This window comes from Myotis myotis, unplaced genomic scaffold (assembly GCF_014108235.1).
Source record: "Myotis myotis isolate mMyoMyo1 unplaced genomic scaffold, mMyoMyo1.p scaffold_m19_p_15, whole genome shotgun sequence".
Taxonomy (NCBI): domain Eukaryota; kingdom Metazoa; phylum Chordata; class Mammalia; order Chiroptera; family Vespertilionidae; genus Myotis; species Myotis myotis.
In genome coordinates this window covers 40,148,475-40,175,987 of record NW_023416319.1, presented here as the reverse complement: position 1 = coordinate 40,175,987, position 27,513 = coordinate 40,148,475, and the positions used below count along the sequence as shown (strand labels likewise).

At 38.5% G+C, this 27,513-nt stretch overlaps 1 protein-coding gene across 3 annotated transcripts in view; it reads right to left on the bottom strand.

The window, feature by feature from the left end:
- Positions 1–3,487: 3,487 nt before the first annotated feature.
- VPS26A (VPS26, retromer complex component A) overlaps positions 3,488–27,513 on the bottom strand; it is a 33,047-nt gene continuing 9,021 nt past the window's right edge. For 2 of the 3 annotated variants that reach the window (XM_036336936.1, XM_036336935.1), the window contains exons 3-9: positions 18,112–18,187; positions 16,792–16,948; positions 16,021–16,185; positions 14,258–14,364; positions 9,624–9,692; positions 7,421–7,563; positions 3,488–5,233 (exon numbers count right to left, since the gene is read on the bottom strand). In XM_036336936.1, the coding sequence (XP_036192829.1) occupies positions 5,120–5,233; positions 7,421–7,563; positions 9,624–9,692; positions 14,258–14,364; positions 16,021–16,185; positions 16,792–16,948; positions 18,112–18,187 (831 nt within the window). In that variant the 3' untranslated portion in view covers positions 3,488–5,119. The remainder of the gene's footprint in view (positions 5,234–7,420; positions 7,564–9,623; positions 9,693–14,257; positions 14,365–16,020; positions 16,186–16,791; positions 16,949–18,111; positions 18,188–27,513) is intronic. The other variant, XM_036336937.1, reaches the window with a different exon arrangement.

Below are 27,513 nucleotides of genomic sequence, written 5' to 3'. Positions count from 1 at the left end.
TCCTGGAGGTGTGCACAGCATGCCCTGGCCGCAAAACGAACGGACATCTTTGCCTGATAGATGGAGATGGTGTCAAGCCTGCTTGGCCAGGAGAGCCTTACTAGAAGTTAGCTGGAGTGCACGGAAGGTGGGTAATTCTCTAGAGTCTGGCAAAACTGGAGCTGAAGCTGTTTGTAATAGGGAATTTAAACTTCATCCTGGAATCAAATCACTATGATTTTAGGTAGGGGAGTGACGTAAGAATTATGCTCATTGGAGAGCCTAAGAAAGGATGCATTATACATATTTAATGATGCATTTTCTTCACTATGCCTTTGTGTAATTGGAAACTTAAAAAATGTTACATTCCAATCCAGACTAGTAAAAGCCCCTGAAAATTTCCTTTATATACTACTAGAGGCCCGGTGCACAAAAATTTGTGCACTGGGGGGGGGGGGGGGGCCTCTCAGCCCGGCCTGTGCCCTCTCGCAGTCTGGGACCCCTTGGGAGATAATGACCTGCTGGCTTAGGCCTGCTCCCGGCTGGCAGAGGGCAGGCCCAGTCCCTAGGTGCAGCCCCTGATCAGGCTCAGAGCAGGGCCTATTGGGGAGTTGGGGCACCGCCCCGTCATGCACAGAGCAGGGCGGATTGGGAGGTTGCGATGCCATCCCCAGTCACGCTCAGGGTAGGGCCGATTGGGGGGTTGGGGCACCGCCCCGTCATACACAGAGCAGGGCGATCGGGGGGGTTGTGATTCCACCCTCAGTCACGCTCAGGGTAGGGCCGATTGGGGGGTTGGGGCACCATCCCGTCACACTCAAGGCAGGGTCGATGGGGAGGTTGCGGTGTCATGCACAGAGCAGGGCCAATCAGGGGGTTGGGGCATTTCCCCGTCACTCACAGAGCAGGGCCCATCAGGGGGTTGGGGCTCTGTACCCTGTCATGCACAGAGCAGGGCCCATTAGGGGGTTGGGGCGCCGCCCTCTATCACCCACAGAGCAGGGCCAATCAGGGGTTTGGGGTGCCGCCACTCTCACACTCAGGGCAGGGCCGATGGGGAGGTTATGGCTCTACCCTGTCACACACAGAGCAGGGCCCGGGGGGGGGGGGCGGGGGGGGGAGGGCGGTTGGGGCGCCGCACCCTGTCACACACAGAGCCGCAGGGCGATCAGGGGCGCTGCTCCCTGTCACGCTGATCCCGGTGCCGGGAGGCATATTACCCTTTTACTATATAGGGTAGAGGCCTGGTGCATGGGTGGGTGCCGGCTGGTTTGCCCTGAAGGGTGTCCTGGATCAGGGTGGGGGTCCCCACTGGGGTGCCTGGCCAGCCTGGGTGAGGGACTGATGGCTGTTTGCAGCTGGTCACACACCCTTCAGGGTGGGGGGTCCCCGCTGGGGTGCCACTGGCCAGTCTGGGTGAGGAGCTGAGGGCTGTTTTCAGGCTGGGGGTGACTGAAGCTCCCAACCGCTCCTTTTTTTCTTTTTTATTCTGGGCCAGCTTTAGCTTTGAGACTTGGCTCTAGCTCTTAGGCCTCCACTGCTGAAAGTAGGTTTCTGGCCTTTGCTTACAATGTTGCGATCCTGCTGGCTGAAGCCCGGCAGGATTCTGGGGTTTTGTTTAGCTTCTATGTTTGTTACATAGTTGCTTGCAGCTCAGAGGCCTGCCGCGGCAGGCAGGGAACGTTGCGGAGTCCTCCATCACTGAAGCAAGCAAGCCTCATGTTAGTTTCAAGCTGCCTGGCTACCGGCCGCCATCTAGGCTGCCAGTTAATTTGCATATTGCCCTGATTAGCCAATGGAAAGGGTAGCGGTCGTACGCCAATTACCATGTTTCTCTTTTATTAGATAGGATATTCAAAAGATTCAGCTGAATATAAAAGGAACATAATAGAAGACTACTGACTCACATAATTAGAATTGAGTATTCCAACTACTTCATCCATACTAAAGGGTTCCAGAATATGCCACTGTAGCATAAAAGTTTTAAATATTTGAGTTCCTGAAGTCCCTATCTGCCTAAAAGCAGAGCCTCCAAAAGACTCTATCATAAATCTCTTTGGGGAGCAAGCAGGGGAGATGAACTCAGCACCAGACAGACCTAAATAGACTCTGGCACAAAACTATCCTATCTACCATCTATTTTCCTAAGAACCCATGTATTTTTCCTAAAGCCGTTTCCTTTCCATGTCCTTTCTCCCCCCAAATACTAAGAAATTATTTGTAAGTGTCCTTTACCCCCCTTTCCCCTTATCAATTAGATATTTAAGCCCCAAATTTAACCACCCCTTTAAGTCACATTTTCATAAATTCCCTTATACTCAAATCTGTTTTTTCTCCTGCTAATTTTTCTGTCAGTTTCATTAGCAGGCTCCCAAACAGATGTTAAAGGTTTTCCTCCCCAATTCAAAACAATGAAAACTCTTCACTTGTGAGAAAAATAACTATTCAAATGGTTCAGACAATAGTCTGGGTAGCTCCTTTTAATGCTTATGTCCAGGCCCCTGAAATTCTGATTTTAGTGGTCTGGGTAGGATCTGGCATGGTTATTTTCAAAAACTACTTAAGTGATTTAAACATGCAGCCAGGCCCTAGCCGGTTTGGATCAGTGGATAGTGCATCGGCCTGCCCAGGTTCTATTCCAGTCAGGGCACATGGCCAGGTTGCAGACTCGATCCCCAGTAGCGGGTGTGCAGGAGGCAGCTGATCAATGATTCTCTTTGATCACTGATGTTTCTATTTCTTCCTCTCCCTTCCTCTCTAAAATCAATAAAAATATATTTAAAAACAAACATGCAGCCAGGATTGAGAACTTCTGGATTAGAGATTGTACTCTATGAAAACACAAATTTCTTTTCCAGTTTACCTCAGATTAATTGGCCAGCTTTTTACTCAATTCACCAAGTACTAAATTCAAATTTTTATTTTTCAAATCGGTTCTGCAACAAAGTCAAGCAAAGTGAGTAAGCATCCTATTGTTAGGGGCAGAAACAGAATAGTGGAGACTAGCTGTAAGAAATGTTAATCATGCTTTTAACTGTGATTGTCCTGTTTTGATTAAAGCAAGCACATTCTAACCTGGCTGAAAGTTGTCCACCCTGTAACCATTATACCTTGCCTACTTACTTCCCATCCTGTGATTTCTACTTTCCCAAGTAATCTTTGTCCTTCTACCCAATATAAGTAGCTGGCTTATGGGGAGGGGTAGAGCAGACTTTTGTACGTAACCTGCTGCTCTCCCATACTGCCAGCATTATTGGAATAAATGCTCATATATGATTCAACCCTGTCTCTGCTTAATTGGCTTAGTGGAGGCAGCCTGGGCCCATTGGTTATCCAGTTTCTCCATTTGACAGTGTTTTGAGCCACCTAATTAACAACTTTTTTTTTTTCACCTAATTAACAACTTTGTGTAGCTATTTAAAATTGAAACCGGCAGTATTTATTAAAAATTTAAATTTTCGTAATTATAGCTTCCTGAACTGTTGAGCAATCTGACAATGAGAAGAGATCTGAGAAAATAATTATTTTAATCATTTAAAGCAAGTTCAGTATCTGTTTCAAATTCTTTATTATACATCATGGTCACATGATTTGAGGCTGGATAAATACAACTGGTTTTCAAATTTTCTGTGAATATTTTCTAGATTACTTCATGCAAGTGACCATGAGAATATTTGGCATTTTTAAATTCTGAAACTCTGAACAGGCACTTACATGAAAGGGAAATATGACCATTTACATATATCCACAGTTAAAACAGATGCTCCAGCGCATGGTACATGGAACCTTTTGCCAGAAAAGAAGCTGGTTACTGACCATTTTATCAAAGTGCCATCGTAGTAAAACAAGTTTAAAGAAATGTAATTTGGATTAATTAGCTTACTCATAAAGTAAGGTTAACTCACAAGACTTGCACTGAAGTGTATAAAATATATTGGTACAAAAACCAATGAATCATGTGGAGTAGTTTCACACAACAAGCTTCGTTGTTTTAGTTCCTACACCCCACATTTAGTGTGTCTGAGATCAGACCTTAGGCACATGACTGCAGCTTTTTTACAAACTTTGAACAAATTACTTGAATTTAGTATTAAAATTTAAACAGAGCGGGTGAAATTTAAAGTTGAGTTTGAATGAGCCCAAGTTCCAATTTAACAAAAATGATATTGTCCCAGATCTGGATAACGATAAGCTCATTAACAGGTCCACCTGAATCACCCCCATCCTCAAATTCTCTCCTTCAAAGGGAAGAGAAGATTAGTGAAGTCAAGAAAATTATATTTGCATATATGTGGTAAAAAGATTCCTTAAATTAAAAAAAAATTTCAAAGTATCAACAGAAAAATTATAGAGATTTAACAAATTCTAAATGCCAACATAGACTCAACTCCACATTGCAGAAAACATACAGTGTACCTGCTGGACAGTAGTAGCAGAATGGTTACTTCTCATGACAGGAAAAAAAGGCTGTAATAACATGCTACATAATTTCTGCAAGGAAAAAATTAATACCACAGAAGACTTCAAAGAATAAAATTCAGGAAGCTTTGGAATGGTAGACTCAGAAGCACCTACAGTGAAACATTCCATTTGCATTTCTCAAATACACATGTAAGAACATAAATGTAGTACTCAAAAATATTAAGATGCCATGTTTTAAATCTCTGTAGGATGTAAGGGCCACTCAGGTTTTCCAATTTTATTTGAACACAAAATATTTAATTTTGCATGTAGAGGATAAGAGGTAATTATTGGCATGAAAAAGGAAAAGAAACTGGTTTACAATCAACATTATGCATAAAGAAAGCAAAATTACAAATACCAGCCTACTCATGAAAATCTTTAATGTTTATACTGATGCATATATGAGTGCTTACCATCAAAGTGTGCAGTAAAAAAAAAAAACCACGGCAGCTTAAGAAAGTTCCAGTGTTTCAAAGAAAGCACTTTTTAAAATGTAGTATATGTAAGAATATTTAGTTATATCATAAAATAAATGCAGCGCTGTAAGATAAAGGAAGACTATTATACATGGACTTTTGGCCTTCCCCCTGCTTCATGCTGCAACCATCTTTAATCAACTGAACTTAATCTCAACGGTTCTAAGAGTTTTTATTTTTATTTTTTTCTCCTACTCAGTTCACATTTCAGGCTGTTCAGGAGATGCCTGTGATTCTGGTGATTCAAATCGCTGGTGAAAGTTTGTTCTCTGTTTCCTCAGTTTTTCAGGAGCTTTTCTCCATAAAATGATCTCCTAGTAAAAGAAATACAAGATGCCAACAAATCAATGTTCTCATATTATTCCTTAAATTTTCATCATGAAAATGCTGCCATTTCTATTTTAACCAAAACAAAATTTGTCCCTACTAAAGCCCTGATTGACCTACTTTCTTTTTTTTTTTTGGACCTACTTTCTTATAGTTCTAATCTTGGAATGTCCTTTCTGCCAACTCTGCCCCCACCAGCACGCATGCACACCACCACCACCAATCCAATCTGGCACAAAATTCTAGCTACTACTGATTTAAAGAATAAATCTCTTCTTTGGTTTGCTGTTCCACCGTCCTTATCCAAGTTAAAGCCCTGTCATTTCAATCTTAGATTCACTACCAGATTAATCTAAAACAGTGCTTGGATTGCTCTTCAATATTTCTCAGGCAACCTACAGACAACCTCCAAGCAGGCTTTCAAGGTCCTCCAAAACCTTTATCCACTGTACCAACATCACTCCCTTCCCTCTCTAGATCCCCATCCCCCACCAGCCAAACTGAGTTACTCTCTGCCTCCAACACACTCCAAATAAGCTTGCCCTTATCTTCCCCTATATATTCTTCAACACTCTATGCCTCAACCTATCTAAATCATACCCTAACCAATCTATCCTGAGAGCTCTTCTCTTCTGAATTCCTAAAATTGTTTTCTGCATAAAGACATAACAGGCTGTTTTGGGGTTGTTTTTTTAACCAACATCAAAATTTAAACATCCAAATGAAGGCCCATGGGAAGCAATATACTTATTCAGCAGAGCCACAACTGATTTGGAAATTGTAAATTTCATGTAATCTATTTTAAAATTTAAATTACCTATATTTAATTACACAGTATGTGGAATGGAATAAATTTTGTCTTCTAAATTACTGTCAAACTATTAAGTTTTCTGTTATTTAACTTACATAATTTTTTCCCATATATGTGCAATGTAAGAACCTCGAGGCTAATGCATGTTTTTATAAAAGGTAGTTTTTGTATTCTTCATAGTACTCAGCACAAAGTAATTTCTAATTAGTTTTGAACACTCAACTGACATGCAGATACTTATTAATCTGGTTCAGAATACAAAAAAAAAAAAAAAAATTCTAGCCTGGCCGGTGTGGTTCAGTGGTTGAACCTATGAACCAGGAGGTCATTCTTTGACTCCCAGTCAGAGCACAAGCCAGGATTGCAGGCTTGATCCCCAGTAGGGGCATGCAGGAAGCAGCTGATCAATGATTCTCATCACTGATGTTTCTATATTTGTCTTCCTCTCTCTTCCTCTCTGAAATCAATAAAAATATATATTTTTAAAAATTCTAATCACAGTCCTAGCTGGTTTGGCTCAGTGGATAGATCACTGGCCTTCGGAATAAAGGGTCCCAGGTTCGATTCTGGTCAAGGGTACGTGCCTGGGTTGCGGGCTCAATCCCCAGTAAGGGGGGTGTGAAGGAGGCAGCCAATCAATAATTCTCTCTTATCATTGATGTTTCTATCTCTCTCTCCCTTTCCCTTCCTCTCTGAAATCAATAAAAATATATTTTTTAAAAATTCTAATCACAATCTTCATTCAAAATCCACCAAAGGCTTTGATTTTGAAATGAGAACAAGTTTTGTGATAAAACATTTTATATAAAAAAGTATTACATTTGGGTCATCTCATGGACATTTATAATAGAATTAATAAGAAAGTAAGGGAAACCCCAAAATCCATCAAATTAATTCAGTCATTAAAAATGTTAATAAAAAATATTCAAGACACTGCTGAGTGAAAAAGAACATGCTTTATGTGATCTAAACACATGCACAATTTTGTCTGGAATATTAATCACAACGAATGTGGAATTTTTGATGACCTTTACTTCAATTTGTTCTTTATTGCCTGTTTTTTTTATTTTTTATTTTATTTTATTTTTACAAATAGCGGGTATTGCTTTTATAAAAAACAAAACTCCTGAGAAAAATAAAAGTCCTGCTAAACTACTGCCCATCCCAGAGGCTTGCAGAATGACTCGGACGAGATCTATTCTCCACAATACAATTCCATTCACGCTACTTCCTTATACTCTCAAGTTTTCACTTACTTATTATTAACCCACTTGCTCAGTATAATAAAACTTAGAAAAATGAGTTAGTTCAGGTGTTTTTATAACTGCCAGTGAACAAAATACCAGCCTGGGTAGCACCATACCTGCTGCTTGAAGTACCTTCTGTCTTCCTCATCAACAAGGACCAGATTCAAAAAGTACCTTACTGAAAATTTTTTGTTCACATCTCTCATTGTTGGAGTTGGGTCATATCCCGCTAAAAATAGTCTTATTGGAATTGATTCACCTGAAAGAAAAGCAATTTCCATTGAATTCTAAAAGATTATTAAATATAGTCACATTCCTAGAACTAATCTTTATAGAGAAGATACCAATGCTTCCATTCCTGAGTAGGCAGCGTAAGTAAAACTTTAAACCAGGGTTTCTCAGCCTTGGCACTATTAGCATTTTGAGCTTGTTAAGTCTTTGGTGTGGGTAAGGTCCTATGCACTGTAAGAGGTTTAGCAGCATCCCTGGCCTCTACCCACAAGATTCCAGCAGCATTTCCCAAGTGTGACAACCAAAAATGTTTCCAAGTATTGGCAAATCTCCTAGCGGTGGGGGTAATGAGCAGGGAGGGGTGATAGTGGCAAAATTGCCCCTAGGTGAGAACCACTGTTCTGAAGCCAGAATGCCTGAATTCTAATCCCAATGCTACAGTCTGCTGGCTGCGTGACCTTCATCAAATTACTTAACAATTCTGTTCTGAGCTCCTCATATGTGAAATGGGGAACAATAACACCCATCTTATAGAGAATTTGTTAGGACTATGTGGGTTAACACTAGAGGCTTAGAACAGTGCCAGCAGGTAAGTGCTGCTTTAGTGGTTTTGTTATCTTCTGCTTTCACGAAGTTTACCATAATTTCTAGTCATGTGTGTAAATTCTTGCATACTTATTACTAATTTATCCAAAACAACAAATATGTTCAGAATGATGACATTCCTTCACTACCAAAAACAAACAAACAAACAAAAAAGGTTGCTATTCACATTCTCATGGCTTCTCTTTTCCTAGGGTAACTGTTTGCATATTGTTTGGAATCTTTTTATATAATATATTTCTTGTACACATCTATTTCCTGAGATATAAAACCCATCATTTTACATAAAAATTTGTGGCTGCTGGAATTTTACAAAGGAATATTGCATAATATAACAGCACACACACATGGGGCTTGGAGTCAGAAAGGACTGGGCTCAAACTCCAACTCTACAATGATTAGCTACTGAAGGAAACCAGAATATGTCACCACAAAATATGTCTCTGATGTTATTTTGAGCCAAAGGCAATTAAGAAGCAGCAAAAGCAGAAATGCCTCCCCCTTTTTCTGCCTAAAGGCAGGATACAAATTTTCCTTTTACTGGAGACAGATTCATCAGCCCAGGGATGGCACCAAAGGAATCATCAGTTTCCTCCCATGTATTTACACTCCCACAGTTTGCCACCCTTAGAAGCCTAAAACTTACTTTTCTTTGTCTAGTCATTGCTGTCCAAATTTACTGTCCTTTTGAAGATGCTAAGCCACCACTTTGAGTTACCTTTTGCTGAGGTTTCTCCTGCACAATGTGCACTGCATACATTAAACAAACTTTCTGCTCTTCTCTTAGTAATCTTTTTGTTCAACAGTCCCAGCTAAAAATCTAAGATGGGTAGAAGTAAAGTTCTGCCTCCCCTACACTATATCACCTTTAATAGGTTTTTTTAACCTCTCTGCATCTTGGTTTCATCTGTGACATAAGGAATACCACCACCCAACTCAAAGGTGGCATGGAACTTTAGAGCACCTGGGAGTGGTTGGCACAATAGCTACTTTTTTAAGTAATTACTAACAGAGTTAGAAAAAGCCAAAGGCATACATTTAAAATGATAAACATTGGCTTTATTATTTTACACACTGAAGATTATCTAGTAATGGAACTGCTTATTTTCTTGGGGGCTATAAGGACTCTAGAATCCCACAGGAATTAATGCTCACCTATATTTCACCTTATGTTCAGCAAGAATAAAAAAGATTTACAGAGATGAACTACTATAACAGAATACAATAAAAATTTACAAATTCAGAAATAGAGAAGATATACATGCCTTCTAAATTCTAAATTTAAACAGTAAAAAAATTAAGCCTTATTTCAGACTACAAAGTACTATTATAGTCTTCTCAGTATATATACAAAGATGATCTTAAAAACCATCATTTTAAGAATTCACAAAGATTCTTATACTACATAAATACTTTCAAACAAAACTGTCATGAACACTGCTGCTTGCACTACCTATAACAAAAGAAACAAGTGAAAAGTGTTACCTTTGACTGGTGCACCATCCATTATTTCATATTTAGCAATTGTTTCTGTTTCTGTTGTGGTACTGGGTCCTAGTGCAATAATGTAAATGATATTAAATATTTCCATAATATAATTTCCAGTTCTTCTCATTTTCCTACTACATTATTTTAGTACTAATTGATCTTTCTATTTTGTGAAAATGTTGACCATTCTTTTTTTAAAAAACTGATTTCAGAGAAGGAGAGGGAGGGAGGAAGAGAGAGACAGAAACATCAATGATAAGAGAAGAGTCATTGATCGGCAGCCTCCTGCACACACTACACTAGGGATTGAGCCCACAACCTGGGACATGTGCCCTGACTAGGAATCAAACCGTGACTTCCTGGTTCATAAGTTGACGCTCAGCCACTGAGCCATGCCTGCCAGGCTTGACCATTCTTTTCTATTTCCTGCTCTACATGTAACATACTTAACACTCAACTGAATGTTTCACTCCCTTCTTCCTTAAGATAATATACAGTGCAAGAATCTTCTTCACGGAGTTCCTTCTATAGGTCCCAAAACCTGATAAATTGGAAACTAGCAATCCACATCAGAACTAACCATTGACTTGCTAGTTTTCTCTGCAACACCCAAACTGTCTTTCCCTTGCAGTTAAAGTTAACTTTAACATAAACAAAATATACTGAATACCTGATTGACATATAGTTCTTTTATGTTTTAAAATTATATGGGTTTTTTTATTGTTTAGAAAGAGAGGAAGGGATAGAAACATCAATGATGAGAATCATCAATCGGCTGCCTCTTACATGACCCCCATCACGTTCCCCACCAGGGGATTGAGCCCACAACCTGCAACCCGGGCACGTAGCCTGAGAGGAAACAAACCCGGGATTGAACCTTGACCTCCTGGCTCATAGGTCGACCCTCAACCACTGAGCCACACATGCAAAGACTAAAGTCTGTTCTGGATTATGACTACAGATTATTTTTTATTTAAAATTTTCTAGAATCAAACAATTTTTATACTCAGAAAAAATGTTTCCATAAACAATTTTTAAAACCACAAATGGGAACCTGAAGTTTGGTTTTAATGTCTTTAAATCACTGTAACTTTTATTAGCAAGTGAAACATAGAGATTAAGAAATCATAAATGTTTATCATTATGATTACCAATTATACACTCTTAAAAAGTGTTACCTAAAATCATTTTCAGCCAAAAAACCAACAGAGCTATAGGGGACAAACTAAATCTATATACTAAACAAAATTAAAAAGCAGTTTATGAACCAATAAATGATTTGGGGACAACTGGTCAGCCATCTGGAAAAAGTAAAGTTGCATCCATACTTCATATCTTCCATCAAGACAAATTCCAAATGATTTAAAAATTTAAACAAAATCCCTAAACTATAATGTATTATTTTAGTAAAATCAAGCTAAGAAAATTATTCTTAGAACCTCAGTGTGAAAAAGGACGAACTGTCACACAACCCAGAGTCCATAGAAGAAAAACTAATAAACTAAATAAATATCAAGAACTTCTACATTGCATAAAGCACCATAGCAAGACAATCTGGGGAAATTTTTTTTTCTGCTCTTAACAGAAAAAGATCTTGATTTCCCTAATATATAGTTTCTATAAATACGAAAAGACTAGTAATCCAATGGAGATGGGGCAAAGGATATGGATAGGCAGTTTATAGAAGAAATATAAAAGGCTTTTATACACATGAAAAGATGCTCACCCTCACCCAGAATGAGAAAGTTAAATTCAAATAACAGTGGAAAACTTCTTCTCCCTAGCCATCAATCAGATCAGCTAAAAATGTTATAACCTTGTGATGGTGAGAACAGAGGAAAAAGAGCCACTCCCTACATTCATTGCTGGTAGATGCAAATTGTTACAAACCCTAAAGAGGACAAACTGGGATTGTGTATCAAAATTAAAAATGGCCGAAACCAGTTTGGCTCAGTGGATAGAGCGTCGGCCTGCGGACTGAAGGGTCCCAGGTTCGAGTCCAGTCAAGGGCATGTACCTGGGTTGCGGGCATATCCCCAGTAGGAGATGTGCAGGAGGCAGCTGATCGATGTTTCTCTCTCATCGATGTTTCTATCTCTCTCCCTTCCTCTCTGTAAAAAAATCAATAAAATACATTAAAAAAAATGAATATAATCTTTGAAATAGCAATCCCACTTCTAAGATTTTATCTTACACACACATATATACACACAGGCAAAATGACATTATTAACTGAAGCACTTTTTGTAATAACATAAGACTGGAAACCACCTGTATGAATACCAATAGCAGAGTGGTTAAATACTAGTACATACATCGAATGGAATACTATAAAAAAAGATGAAGTGTTCTTTCTTATGTATTGATATGAAAGATCTCGAAGATACATTACTAAGTGAAAAAGCAAGTCTATACTGTATGTAACCATTTAACTGAAAAGGGGGGCTATAATACAGAGGAACTTACATATATATATGCATAAATAGAAGGAATTATTTATGTAATTAAGTTTTATTTTTCAAAACGCGTACCTGGTGAGACGGACCTGTTGTCCATGCATCTTTACCAGCATCTGGGACATCCCCACCTTTGGTGTTTCTGGTGTAAACTACTTGAGCTGTGATTTGAAACTAGTTCATTGTTTGTGCTATTGATTTTTATAAAGAGGAGAGGAGGGAGGGAGAGGAGTAAGGGAGGGAGAAGGGGAGAGGGGGGGGAGGGAGGGAGAGGGGAGGGAGGGAGGGGATTGAGACATCGATTTGCTGTTCTGCTTATTTATGCATTCATTGATTGCTTTTTGTATGTGCCCTGATGGGACATCAAACCTGCAACCTTTGCTTATTGGGATGATGCTCTGAGTGCCTGGCCAGGGCAGGAAACTAGCTTAGTAAGTCCTTTACTAAGGAGCTCCTTAAGGGCTGCCCTGGCCAAGGAACCCTGGATCTTCAGTCTTTTAAGAGATAACAGTGGGCTTATAACCTTATAGTGGGAACTTCCTTACAGAGTTGGTCATATGTTGCTTTGTCAAACAAGACTAGATTATTGAGCTTGACCCGAACTTTGCCTTTGGACCATTTCTTTTGGCCATGCCCCCAGATTTGTCTTTCTTGGCCAACTCTCTAGCATCTTTCTTCTTCTTCTTGTCCTTGGGCTGCATAGCAAAACCAGAAGAGCAGCTGCTACCACGGCTGCTACGATAAAATGCTGGGCAAAAAGGAAGTCTAGAAGGATTTAAAAACTTATAAATGTATTACCTATGAGCAGTTGAGGTACAAAAATAGGACATTTTTTACTGTATAGTGTCTTATACTTTATTTTTGAACCATGTGAATTTGTTTTTAGTTACCTGCAGCCAACCATGGTCCAAAAATATTAAATGGACAATTCCAGAAATAAACAATTCATGTTTTCAATTGCTTGCTGTTCTGAGTAACATGATGAAATCTCGTGCAGTCCCGCTCCATTTTGCCTGAGACATGAATCATTCTTTTGTCCACTGTATCCACGCTATGTAAGCTGCCTGTTTGGCACTTGGTACACATACACACACACACAGGCAGTGCTTGGTGTTGCAGTGCTTGTATTCAAGTAACCCTTATAGTACCTAACACTATGTCACCAAGCCTACAACATTCAGCTCACTTCATCCCATCACACAGGCACTGCAGCATCTCACATGATCACAAGAAAGGTAAATACAGTCCAGTAAGACATTCTAAGAGAGACACATTCACGTTAACTTTATTATATAGTACTAGTATAATGTTGTAATTGTTCTTTTTTATCGTTCATCTCTTACTATGCCTAACTTATAAACTTTACCATAAATCTGTACACATAGAGAAAAAATAAGTATATATAGGGTTCAGTACTATCTGTAGTTTCAGGCATCCACTTCGGTCTTCAAATGTATCCCCTAGCCCAGTGATGGCGAACCTTTTGAGCTCGGAGTGTCAGCATTTTGAAAAACCCTAACTTAATTCTGGTGCCATGTCACATATAGAAATTTTTTGATATTTGCGACCATAGTAAAACAAAGATTTATATTTTTGATATTTATTTTATATACTTAAATGCCATTTAACAAAGAAAAATCAACCAAAAAAATGAGTTCGCGTGTCACCTCTGACATGAGTGTCATAGGTTTGCCATCACTGCCCTAGCCACTGGCCAGTGTTGGTCACTGGTTAGAGCATCGACTCCTGCACCAAAGGAGTGTGGTGGGTTCAATTCCCAGTCAAGGTTACATGCCTGGGTTGCTGGTTCAATCCCCAGCCCCAGCGGGGGTATGTTCGGGAGGCAATCAATTTGTCTCTCTCCCACTGATGTCTCTTTCTCTCTCCCTCTCTTTCCCCCTCCCTCCTTTCCACTCTCTCTAAAAATCAATGGAAAATACCCTCAGGCAAGGATTAACAATAATTAACTAGTTAATTAATTAGTTAAAATGTATCCCCCATGGATTAGAGGGTACTGTATTCAAAAATCAAATTTTAAAAAAACAAACGACTTACTGCCAGCAATATTAAGTATCAAAGTTAATATCTAATATAAATTTTATGTTCAAATAATATTTTAAGATTTTAAAATTTCAACTAAACAGGAATTTTCATTCAAATACTCTTTCAACTTACCAATTCCTGTGATCTCTTTTTTGATCAGTTGTAACTCCATGTGTTGGATTTTTATTCTTACTAATAAGAAGTAAATTTTTCCAACAATCACATCCTTTAAATGATACCTTTGGAGAAAGAATATATCTCATTTATACCAAATATTTAAAAAACAAAGAAAAAGAGTAAAATAAGTCCTAAAGGCTTTATTAGACATCTTTGGATTAATAGCGATGTAAGAACACCACTTTGACTATTCGTATTGTTTAATGTTCCTCTTTTTCAAAAAAGTATTAATCATTTTACAGTGTGCGCTGCTTAATGGTGGGCAAATGTTCTAAGAAATGCATCGTCAGGGGATTCTGTTGTGCAAACATCACAGAGTGCACTACACAAACCTAGATGGCACAGCCTACTACACACTGAGGTTTATGGTATACCACTGTTGTATATGAGGTGTGTTGCTGACCGAAATGTTGTTATGCAGCACATAACTGTACTATAAAAATAAGAAATCAAACTTTTACTTGACTTCAATACATCTCAAAAGGAAGAATTAACCTGATTATTGTTCCTTACCCAGAGGTTAACTTAGTTTCCAAAGAACTTAAGCATGGAAAACCTTTTCTTATTTTATTTTTTTATTGATTTCAGAGAGGCAGAGGGAGAGAGAGAGATAGAAACATCAATGATGAGAATCATTGATAAGCTGCCTCCTGCACGCCCCCTACTGGGGATCGAGCCAGCAACCCCGGGCATGTGCCCTTGACCAGAATGGAACCTGGGACCCTTCAATCCACAGGCCAATGCTCTATCCATTGAGCAAAACCAGCCAGGGCGATACATAATTTTTATGGATGAAATTTTATGCCTGTAATACCCCCCTATATAATCTAATGGGAGTGTGGGACTGAATACAGACAAAACAAATCTGAATAGTTGGAGCTGGGCAATGGGTACATGAGGATTCATTATACTGTTCAGATACCCTGGTATGTGTTTGAAAATTTCCATCATAAAGCTTAAAACAGCATTAATCTATAAGTGCCCAGCCCTAGCCGGTTTGGCTTAGTGGATAGAGCGTCAGCCTGCAGACTCAAGGGTCCTGGGTTTGATTCCAATCAAAGACACATGCCCAGCTTGAGGGCTTGATCCCTAGTAGGCAGCCAATTAATGATTCTCATCATTGATGTTTCTATTTCTCCCTCTCCCTTCCTCTCTGAAATCAATAAAAATATTTTTTTTTAAAAGAGCCCATTTCAATAAAAATACAACATATATAAACATATGCACCTCTCCCTTCTACATGGAAAAATATGAGAATATATTGTGGTTAAATGGTAAAAGTGAAAATTTGTGATATTTTTATTTCCTTTGACTTTCCCATATTATCAAAATTTTCAATAATGAAAATGTTTACTGTTTATGTTGTCAAAAAAATGTATTTTTGTTTAGTTTTAAAAAGATGACCAGGCTAAAGTGATGTCGGGCCGGTAAAATCAATTTTTAGACATAAGGTTTAGCTGCCTTCTGAGATCGTAAAATGCTCTATAAAAAAATGACCAAGTGGAAATTTATTAGGAATAGAATATGAAAGACACTTGCACTGAGTCAAAAGCCAGAACAAACTCCTACTAAAGTTTATTTCAGCTCAGAGTTTCTGTTGGTCTGTTAACAGCAGATTAATGTCAATTCTACCCTCATTTTGACCAATTTGTAAAAACCTGAAAAGCTTACTTCTTAATCTTCCCTGAACATTTAAGCTGTTTGTGAAAGGTACTTACTTTGATTTATTATATTCAAATTCTATGTGTAAACAATCTTCAATGCCCACTTCCATCTTAATAGAGTTGTTAACATCAGGGTAGGTAGCAAGCTGGTGAACAATAAGATCATATTCTTTTACCAAGTCTGTCAGTCTTCTTACTATTGTCACTTTAAGAAAATACCTATAAAGTTAATAGAAGAGTCAAGTTAAATCTCCTATGATAAGTTTCAGTGTTTTAAAAAAACAAACATTAACTGTTTACTCAGCTTTCTCCTTGCTAGAACTCCTTGGGATCAACTTCATTCATTTCATGGAGTTCTAATTTTTAAATAAATGCCCCCACCATGAGAAAAAAAACACAACAGTTCAATTTTAAGACCAGTGTACATACTTTTTAGATAAATTTGAGAGCTAGCATCAAGCCTACTGGAGGAAATCTCTCTAGACCACTCCTTAATCATATAGTAAATGAGATCTGTTGGGAAACTAATGTATTTAGAGGGCAATCCATTTACACAACAAATAAAGTACCTAAGGAACAATTCATACAAAGGAATCATGTGACTAAAACTTCTCATAATGGGATTCTCTAAATCTATAATGATAGAAGGCTCTTATTATCTCAGATCAGCATTAGCCACACAAAACAAAATATTTGACAAAATTCCTAAAAACCTTAAGTCTTCCAATCCAGAATTATAACAGAAGTTCTATTAAGACATTCAGCAGCAACCATTATTCTGTAGTTTTGACTCTACCTACAGTTTCTAATACACCTAATTCATACCTCAAGCGGACATTGGCACCGATGTAAGATTCATATGGCTTTTCAACTTGCATAAATTCAAAATCATAACTTCTGCTTTGGGTCAATTCTCCAGGTAAGGCTAGTTCTTTCACTAGGTTTACAAATTCGTGAGTATTACTCTTGTCATTGAAAAGTTCTAAGAAATTTTAAAAAGCAAAAAGACCAATTATATTTAATATCATTTCATTAAAACCCACACTTCTACCTCCAAAGCAAGTAAAAATTCATTCCTTTAATGTAGTGAGGGTTTGCCCAATATGAAGCTAATTTAAGACACATTTCCAGCAATTATTTGAACTTCCTCCCTTTGAGGCAAAAGTGTTTTATTCCTTTGCTTTGTTAGGCAAATTGATGAAACTAAAATCAACTATCAGTTAATTACTATAATTTGCTCAATATAATCTCATCTAGAATAGATAATGTGAATAAGCACCCATCCATTCCAATTTTGATACTTTAAAAATATACAATAAAACTTAGATTTAAAATCTATGTATACAGTATTATAAAGACCTATTTCCTCTTTTCTGAATCTGCAGCACCAAAAATTTATATAGTTATACTGCTAAATCAAGAATGTCTCTAAAATACATGTATGGAAATGTACACAAGTTGATCTAGGTCAATAAGAAACTACATCTTGCCCTAACCGGTTTGGCTCAATGGATAGAGCGTCGGCCTGCGGACTCAAGGGTCCCAGGTTCGATTCCAGTCAAGGGCATGTACCTTGGTTGCGGGCACATCCCCAGTTAGGGAGTGTGCAGGAGGCAACTGATCGATTTTTTCTCTCTCATCAATGTTTCTAACTATCCCTCTTCCTTCCTCTCTGTAAAAAATCAATAAAATATATTTAAAAAAAGAAACTACATCTTTCCTTTTCACACCGAATTTTCTGGCACACACTAGATTTACAGGCACACACTAGATTAGGAAGACAAATGGCATGGATAATTAGAAAGTGATGGATGAAGGTGACATATAATTGTGAATAAAGCTGGTGAAAAAAATTGAGGCAGATGGAAATTTCAATGAGTCAAATAATTTACCTGAATTATTTTTCAAGGCTGGTAGCTTACATAACTCCTTTCATGTTTAGTAATTAATTTTAACAATAAAAGCAGGATGAGTCAAACAATTCAAAGAAACATGATTTAATGTTTATAAAATAATTACTTTTATTATACAAAATCAATTCCTTCTACAAAGCTAAATTCTAATTCAATTATTTAAGTGTGCTAAATCCAATCCTCTTCAAACTCAGTTATCAAAGAAAAAAAGTAATACTATTTTACAACTCACCAATTTGACCTACAAATTCAATTCTAATTCCTTGATGTTCTAGCCTCTTTCCAGGTTGCTTAAAGGCTAGGTTTACCTGCCAAAACATGAAATTGTAAGAGATGTTAATCCTTTGAGTGGGCCTACCAGTTGATTCCTTCCAGATGAAAGCAATGTGTAAGAATTTCACGTATTTATTTCTGAAGTTTGAGACACCACCAAATACCTAAATCACGATGAGTACAGAACATATCACTTTCAGCTTTTTGTAACCAAGATTATCTTGTTATAATTCCTAACCTTAAAAGCAATGCTTACTGTTCTGTGTGTGCTACTCATCCTAAAAACATAATGTCTAAAGATTTAAATTTTGAATATGATTTATCTTACATACTTATGAGAAAATATATAATCTCAAAATCTCTGAATTTATATCTGCCAATGAAAATCTTAAATTTTTTCACAATTAAAACACATTTTTAATAGTTTTATTATTTGCTATATATCACTAGCCTAAGTTCATACCAACACATGCCCAATTCTGACACAGGTTAGTTATACCTTTCATTCTATTAAAAATCTTAATTTTATAAAATTTTAATTTGACAAAATATCTGTAAAGTACACGCATATTAAAATAAAATTCCAAATGTTTAAGGATTAGCTAATAAAAACCATTATTTACTATAGAAAATATTGGTAATGTGACTCTTAAATGCTTTTCTCTCAACAATGCTTCTCAAAAAATAACTGAAATCGAGGACCAATAAAAAAAAGAGGTCCAATTACTTATCATAAACTATATAAATTAATCACCCTTCTGTATATTTCATATTTGTAACCAGGATGAGTTAGTTACTTGCCTTCCAAATTAATATCTTAGAAAAAGAATAATTAAATTGTGGTACATCATATAATGGAATATTATTAAAGTTTAAAAATAATATGGTCAAAGAATTTTTAATGATGTGGGAAGATGTGCATGATATGTTACATGAAGGAAGCATGGTCAAACTGTATACAATTATAATGCCAATTATATTTTTTAAAACTACAGAAAACAAATTCTCTTAAAAGCAGCTACTTTGGGATTATGAGTAGTTTTGTTTTCTTCTTGTTAGTTCTCAAGGGTCTTTTCCCATGTATGTGTGTGTGTGTGTGTGTGTGTGTGTGTGTGTGTGTGTGTGTATACACACAGGCAAATAATACTTTCAAAATCAGAAAAATACTTATTAAAAAATCACAGAATGGTAGTACTTAAAGATGCTTCACATACACTACTAACAAGTTAAATATTAGGTTTGAATCACAAATAAAACAAGCATAACTCCCAGCTGTTTCATATGCCAAGCAGTCATTAGAGCTATTCTCTAATTTGCACTAATAAAGCACATAGAAAACAGTATACTTTAAACAATGTCTACTTGGCAACAATTCATAATAATGTCTTTGAACATGGCTGTATCTGATATTTTAAAATTTACAGTTCTTCAAAAAACACTTTGAAACCACATTAAGGTAGAAATGCAAATGTTTCATTTTCCCACCAAACTGCCTAACCTCTGAAATTTTCCTTGATTCCCACTGATGTTAAAATATAGTTGACTAGAGGTCCAGTGCATGAAATTCGTGCACTGAGGTGGGGGAGGCCTCAGCCCAGTCTGCACCCTCTCCCAGTCCGGGACCCCTGAGGGGATGTCCACCTGCCGGGTGTCCTGGCAGTCAGACATCCCTCTCGCAGTCCGGGGCTCTCCCAGTCCAGGATCCCTCACTCCTTACCGCCCACCTGCAGTGCAGGCAGTGGAGGCAGGTGAAGCTCCCACCACTGCCACTGTGCTCACCAGCCATGAGCCTGGCTTCTGGCTTAGCGGCGCTCCCCCTGTGGGAGCCCACTGACCACCAGGGGGCGGCTCCAGCATTGAGCATCTGCCTCCTGGTGGTCAGTGAGCATCATAGAAACCGGTCATTCCGCCGTTCGGTCGAATTGCATATTACGCTTTTTTTATATAGGATTTTAAGCCTAATTCAAGCTACTGAGAAATCTGAAGAATTCCAGAATAGAAAGGCATAATTATGTATACTGGTTTAAAAGCTATTCTGCAATGAAGCACAGAAAAATAAGTGAAATTATGATAGTGAACTGGGCTAAAGCATTTTAATACCAACTCAGTGATACTTTTGTAATGTTTATTATAATTTCAAACTGACAGAAAAGTTGCAAGAACAGCACCAGGAAATCTCACATAACCTTTACTCAGACCCATCAGATGTGGTTATATTTGGTCCCAGATGCTTTATCATCTTCCCTATGTGTACACGTATGCATGCATACATACATACTTTTCTTTATAACCAAGAATAAATTGGAGACATCATGCCCCTCTACCCCAAAAAGCTTCATGTGCACCTGCTAAGAAAATGAACTTTCTCTTATATAATTACAGTGCAACTATCAAAACCAGGAAAGTTTAACATTCCGTAGTCTATATTCAAATTCCATCAACTGTCCCAATAATGTACTTTATATCATTTTTTCCTGCTGCCCAGGCTCCAATTCAGTTTCACACATTACATATAGTTATGTCTTTTTAGTCTACCTTAATCTAGAACATTCCTCAGTTACTGCCCTTCCTGACCTTCATGTTGTTAAAGAATACAGGTCAGTTACCGTATAGGATGTCCCTCAATTTAGGCTTGGTTGATGTTTTATCACAGACACAGCTTTTGCATTTTTGGCAAGAACACCACAGAAGTGAAGTTGTGTCCTTCTCAGTGTATCTTATTAGGAAGCACATAATGCGTTTGTTCTAATACTGGTGATGTTAACTATGATCACTTGGTCAAGGTAACCCTCTAAGTTTCTCCAATTTAAAGTTACTATTTTTCCTTTTGCTATGAGTAGGTAATCACAGTAGAGAAACTTGAGACTATCTATCTATATCCTATATAATAAAAGCCAAATATGCAAATCGGACGGTGGAACAACCGGTCACTATGATGTGCACTGACCACCAGGGGGAAGATGCTCAATACAGGAGCTGACCCCAGCCCGCAGACCCTAGGCCATGGGTGGGCAAACTTTTTGACTCGAGGGCCACAATGGGTTCTTAAACTGGACCGGAGGGCTGGAACAAAAGCATGGATGGAGTGTTTGTGTGAACTAATATAAAATCAAAGTAAACATCATTACATAAAAGGGTACGGTCTTTTTTTCTTTCTTTTTTTTAGTTTTATTCATTTCAAATGGGCCAGATCCGGCCCGCGGGCCGTAGTTTGCCCACGGCTGCCCTAGGCCAACCAAGGCCCCACTGATCACCCCGCAGAGAGAGGTGACCAGTGGTGGTGGCGGGGGTCAGGGCCAGCAAGTGGGTGGCGCCAGGCTGGCCAAGGCGGGTGTCAGTGGAGCACCCCCATCATCCCTCTGGTCACTCCACAGATTGGCTCTGATTCCTGGTCAGGCCTAGGGACCCTACCCATGCATGAATTTCATGCACTGGGCCTCTAGTATATATATAAAAGCCTAAGCGACTGTTCGACCAGTAGCTATGACATGCACTGACCACCGGGGGCAGACACTCCAATCGATAGGTTACCTTGCTGCTGGGATCTGGCTGATCCGGACTGGGCAAGAAAGGCCGGACATGCCCTGGAGCCCTCCCATGACCCCTCCCCGGCCCCCATCATGGGGTCCCTCGGCCTGACCTGAGCCCTCTTGCAATCCAGGACCCCTCAAGGGATGTTGGAGAGCCAGTTTCAGCCCAATCCCCGCAGGCCAGGCCAAGGAACCCCACTGGTGCACAAATCTGGGCCTCTAGTGTATATATGTTTAAAAGGTCATGAAAACAAAATGTAGGGAAACTATACATACAACACATTCATTACTCTAACAAGCCAATCTCAAAACTCATTCTTCAGCATATAATATTCTACAGATGTCTCAAATAATGCTGTCTTCAGGATCTATTTCAGGAGTGAAATTCATCTATATTGTATTTAAGACATATATATCAGTGTACTTACTATATTCCATTTATAGGGTCATTTATAGTAAATGCTGGAGATTGTGGTTATCCAAGATTAGTTTCCAACTGCTGCTAGAAGAACATGGTCCATGTCATGTTGACATGAGATACTACAATAATATTCCTTGCTGGGAGATCTAAAATATAAACTTCTATAATCTCAGACACTGTTCATTTTTAGATACAGAGTTCATCGCATGTGTCTTGGCCCTGGTATCACCTCTTCAAGACAACTTACTCATCACCACTCCACTTTATCACCGCCCTGAATCCTGGAATTCTAGGATACAATAAGACACATCCCATACTGACACAAAATTCAATGAACAGTTTGTCAAAGAGGGGGAAAAAATCTTTCTTATTCTCTTGCCTCAAAGGGCATGGTAGGACCCAACAGACAGAAACTTATAAGGAGCACAATTTTTAAAAAAAATCTAAAAGAACATCCCAGTTAAGAAATTATAACATATGCTCTCTCCCTCCCAAAAAAAATCACCAGATAAATTACTAATCAAACTTTTCACAATTAAAAAAAGAGAGAACTTCAATAATTTAAATACGCAGCAAAACTCTCAAATTAGTAGGTATAGTAACACAGTCCAACTATTCTAGATTTAAGAGTTGTCACCTGAGCCAAAGCAGTATATATTCTAACTAAGGATAAAAAGAACCTGAGTGAGTAGCTTTTAATAATTTCCCTATTTGGCCCTGGCTGGTTTGGCTCAGTGGATGGAGCATCAGCCTGCGGACTGAAGGGTTCCAGGTTTGATTCCAGTCAAGGGCACATGCCCGGGTTACAGGCTCGATCTCCAGTGGGAGGCGTGCAGGAAGAAGCCGATCAATGGTTCTCTCTCATCACTGATGTTTCCTATCTCTCTCCCTCTCCCTTCCTCTCTGAAATCAATAAAAATGTATTTTAAAAAAAGAATCTCCCTACTTATATTGTGATAATTAAGTATTTCCAGTTGTCTTAAGGAATACCTCAAAAACTCCCCAAAACATTTGACAGACAGCAATTAATTTTAACTCTAAAAAGGATATGCTACTACAATAGTCCCAAGACAATTCAATGTGGAAAGAATATTCTTTTCAGGAAATAGTGCTGGAACAACTAAATATCAATATACAAAAGAATGCAGTCGGATCCCTACCTCACACCATATATATTAACACAAAATGGATCAAAGACCTGCATGTACAAGCTACAATTACGAAAGTCTTAGAAGAAAATTTAGGTGTAAATTTCCATTAACCTTAGATAGGCAATGCTTTCTTAGATGACACCAAAAGCATATCTTAGATGACAGCAAAAGAAAAAAAAATAACTGGATTTCTTCAAAATTTAAAACTGTAGTGCTTCAAAAGACACCATCAAGAAAGTAAAAAGATGCCGAAACCGGTTTGGCTCAGTGGATAGAGCATCGGCCTGCAGACTAGGTCCCAGGTTCGATTCCGGTCAAGGGCATGTACCTGGGTTGCAGGCATATCCCCAGTGGGGGATGTGTAGGAGGCAGCTGATCGATGTTTCTCTCTCATCGATGTTTCTAACTCTCTATCTCTCTCCCTTCCTCTCTGTAAAAAATCAATAAAATATATTAAAAAAAAAAAAAAAGAAAGTAAAAAGATGCCCAACTAGTGTGGCTCCGTGGTTGGAGTGTTGGCCCAAGCACCAAAGGGTCACGGGTTCAATCCCAGGCCCCAGTTGGGGCCTGTGCAGGAGGCAACCAATTGATGTATTTCTCTTACACTGATGATTCTCTTTCCTTCTCTCCCCCTTCCTTCCTCCCTTCCACTCTCTCTAAAATCAATGAAAAAAATATCCTCGAGTGAGGATTTAAAAAAAGGGGGCGGGGGAGATGATGATAAGACAAGCCACTGATGGGGGAAAAAATATCTGCAAACACATCTGATAAAGGATTTTTATCCAAAATAGTCTCAGAACTCTTAAGACTCAACAAGAAAAAAACAAACAGCCCAATTAAAAATTAGGCAGAAGATTTGAACAGGCATCTTACCAAAGATATGTTTGGCAAATATATAAAAAGATGGCCAACAGCAAGCCGGCGTGGCTCAGTGGTTGAGGATCGACCTATGAACCAGGAGATCACGGTTGGATTCCTGGATGGGGGCACATGCCTGGGTTACAGGCTCGATCCCCAGTGTGGGGTGTGCAGGAGGCAGCCAATTAATGACTCTCTCATCATTTATATTTCTATCTCTCTCTCCCTCTCCCTTCCTCTCTGAAATCAATAAAAAAAAATAATTTTTTAAAAAAGATGATCAACATTATTAGGGAATTGCAAATTGAAATAATAAGATGCCACTATACACCTATTAGACAAATTCTAAAACACTGACAAGACAAATGCTAACAAGAACATGGAACAACAGGAACTCTCAAAAATTACTGGTAGAAAGGCAAAATGGTAACACTACTTTGGAAGACAGTTTGACAGTTTTTTACACAGCTAAACAGGCTTTAACATATGATCCTTCATAGTGCATTTGAAGGTGGTTATTTATCCAAATGAGTTGAAAAGTTTTGTCCATACAAAAACCGGCACAGAGATGTTCACAGCTTTATTCACAACTGCCAAAACTTGGAAGCAACCAAGATGTCCTTCAGTAGGTGAATGAATAAAATGTGATACATCCAGACAATGGAATACTATTCAGCACTGAAAAGATATGAGCTAATAAGCCACGAACGGACATAGAGGAACCTTAAATTATGTTTTTGAAAGAAGACAATCTGTAAAGGGCATATGCTATATGATTCCAACTATATGACATTCTGGAAAAGGCAAAACTATGATGATAATAAAAAAGATCAGCGGATTTGTGGCCAGGGGAGAGAAAAATAGGCAGAAGAAAGGATTTTTATTATTATTTTTTTTAATATATTTTATTGATTTTTTACAGAGAGGAAGGGAGAGAGATAGAGAGTCAGAAACATCGATGAGAGAGAAACATCGATCAGCCACCTCTTGCACATCCCCCACTGGGGATGTGCCCGCAACCCAGGTACATGCCCTTGACCGGAATCGAACCTGGGACGTTTCAGTCCACAGGCCAACACTCTATCCACTGAGCCAAACCGGTTTCGGCCAGAAGAAAGGATTTTTAGAATGAAAGTACCCTGTATGATATTATCATGATGGAAATATATTATACATGTCCAACCCACAGATACACAAGAACAAATGATTATGATGTGTCAGTGTAGGTTCATCCTTGAAAAAAATATATATACTATTCTGGGAATTGATGTGTGGGGAGACTATGCGTGTGTGGAGGTAGGGGGTAAATGGGAAATCTCTGTACCTCCCTCTCAGTTTTGATGTAAACCTAAAACTGTTCTAAAAAAAAAAATTCTTTTTAAAACCCTGGGAAAAAATTGGGCTTACAGAAGCTCATATCCCAGAAATATCATAACAGGAATTTATTCTTGTTTTGGGTGGGATGTCAGACCTCCCAAGTCTCCAACATTATATCTAATACTAGAGGCCCGTGCACCGGTGGGGTCCCTCGGCCTAGCCTGTGGGGATTGGGCAGAAACCAGCTCTCCAACATCCCCCAAGGGGCCCTGGATTGCGAGAGGGCGGTTCTCAGGTGATGCACCACGGAATCGGGCTCTCTCCTCTCTGATTCCAGGTACATCACGCAAGAACTGCAGCTGCCAAGTCACCACAGCTCAGCAGCTCCAGCACTGAGCATCTGCCCCCTGGTGGTCAGTGTGCATCATAGCTACCAGTCAAACAGTCTGCCCCCTGGTGGTCATTGCACATCATAACTACTGGTCGACGGTCAAACAGTCACTTAGGCTTTTATATGTAGAGATATGAAGGATTTTTATGCAGAGAATCCTATAATGCAAAGTCAAGTTTGGAAACCAATGATCAGTCGAGCATTCTCAATTTACAAGTGAGATCCAAAAAGTTAAATAACTTAAGAGCTATCTACTAAGACAGTGGTAAAGTCAAGGTTAGATCTTCCAACTCTACCCCAATGATCTTTTTATTATATTGACATTTAAGAAAGCCTAGATTGGTGTGGTAAGACATGTTCTTAGTGACCAATGCTTATTTTCTTCTTTTTCCATTAAACTTTCTTTTCAAAGTGCTCATAAATCATATTTAGTAACCTGTTCTAGAGTATGCCAGGAATAAATATTAACAATTATTACAAGAGTTGTAAAAAAGAAAGAGAAAACCAGGCATATGTCCTCCCTGATGAAAAAACACACCAATCACCTGTATTCCTGCCAAAAGAATCAAACTTGAATTTGAGCAAACCTTTAGATCCAGCTGGCAATTAACAGACAATAACTGTTATCATGAGTATGCAGAGAGAACTTTACAGTTCAAATGGCCCAGATTCTTCAACAGATAAATTATAAGGGAAAGAAAGGCATTAACAGGGAATCTGAGATTAAAAGAGATTTAAACATCCTATCTATTTTTTTTAAGAGCAAGACTAAACAATTAAGAAACACAGTTTATTTTTATTTTATTAAATATATTTTTATTAATTTCAGGGAGGAAGGGAGAGAGAGAGAGATAGAAACATCAATGATAAGAAAGAATCATTGATTGGCTGCTTTCTGCACGCCCCCTACTGGGGATGGAGCCCGCAACTCGGGTACATGCCCTGAGCGGGAATCGAACCAGTGACCTCTTGGTTCATTGAGCCATGCCAGCCAAGCACAGTTTATCATTTTATTTTTTATTTTATTTTATTTTTTTAATATATTTTATTGATTTTTTACAGAGAGGAAGGGAGAGAGATAGAGAGTTAGAAACATCGATGAGAGAGAAACATCGATCAGCTGCCTCCTGCACATCTCCTACTGGGGATATGCCCGCAACCCAGGTACATGCCCTTGACCGGAATCGAACCTGGGACCTTTCAGTCCGCAGGCCGACACCCTATCCACTGAGCCAAACCGGTTTCGGCCACAGTTTATCATTTTAAAAGTCAGCATAGGGCAGTGGTTCTCAACCTTCTGGCCCTTTAAATACAGTTCCTCATGTTGTGACCCAACCATAAAATTATTTTCGTTACTTCATTACTGTAATGTTGCTACTGTTATGAATCGTAATGTAAATATCTGATATGCAGGATGGTCTTAGGCGACCCCTGTGAAAGGGTCGTTCGACTGCCAAAGGGGTCGCGACCCACAGGTTGAGAACAGCTGGCACAGGGTTACTTTTGAGGGAAAAACATTGTGTTTGGGATGGAACATATAGGGTTGTTGGCAAAGTTCTTCTTGACTTGAATGGTGATTACAAGAAAATATGCCTTATAATAATTTATTTTTGTTTTATGTGGTTTGTAAACATGTTGTATTTCATAATAAAAAGGTTAAAAATTTAAAAGCTCAGGTAAATTAATAATCAGA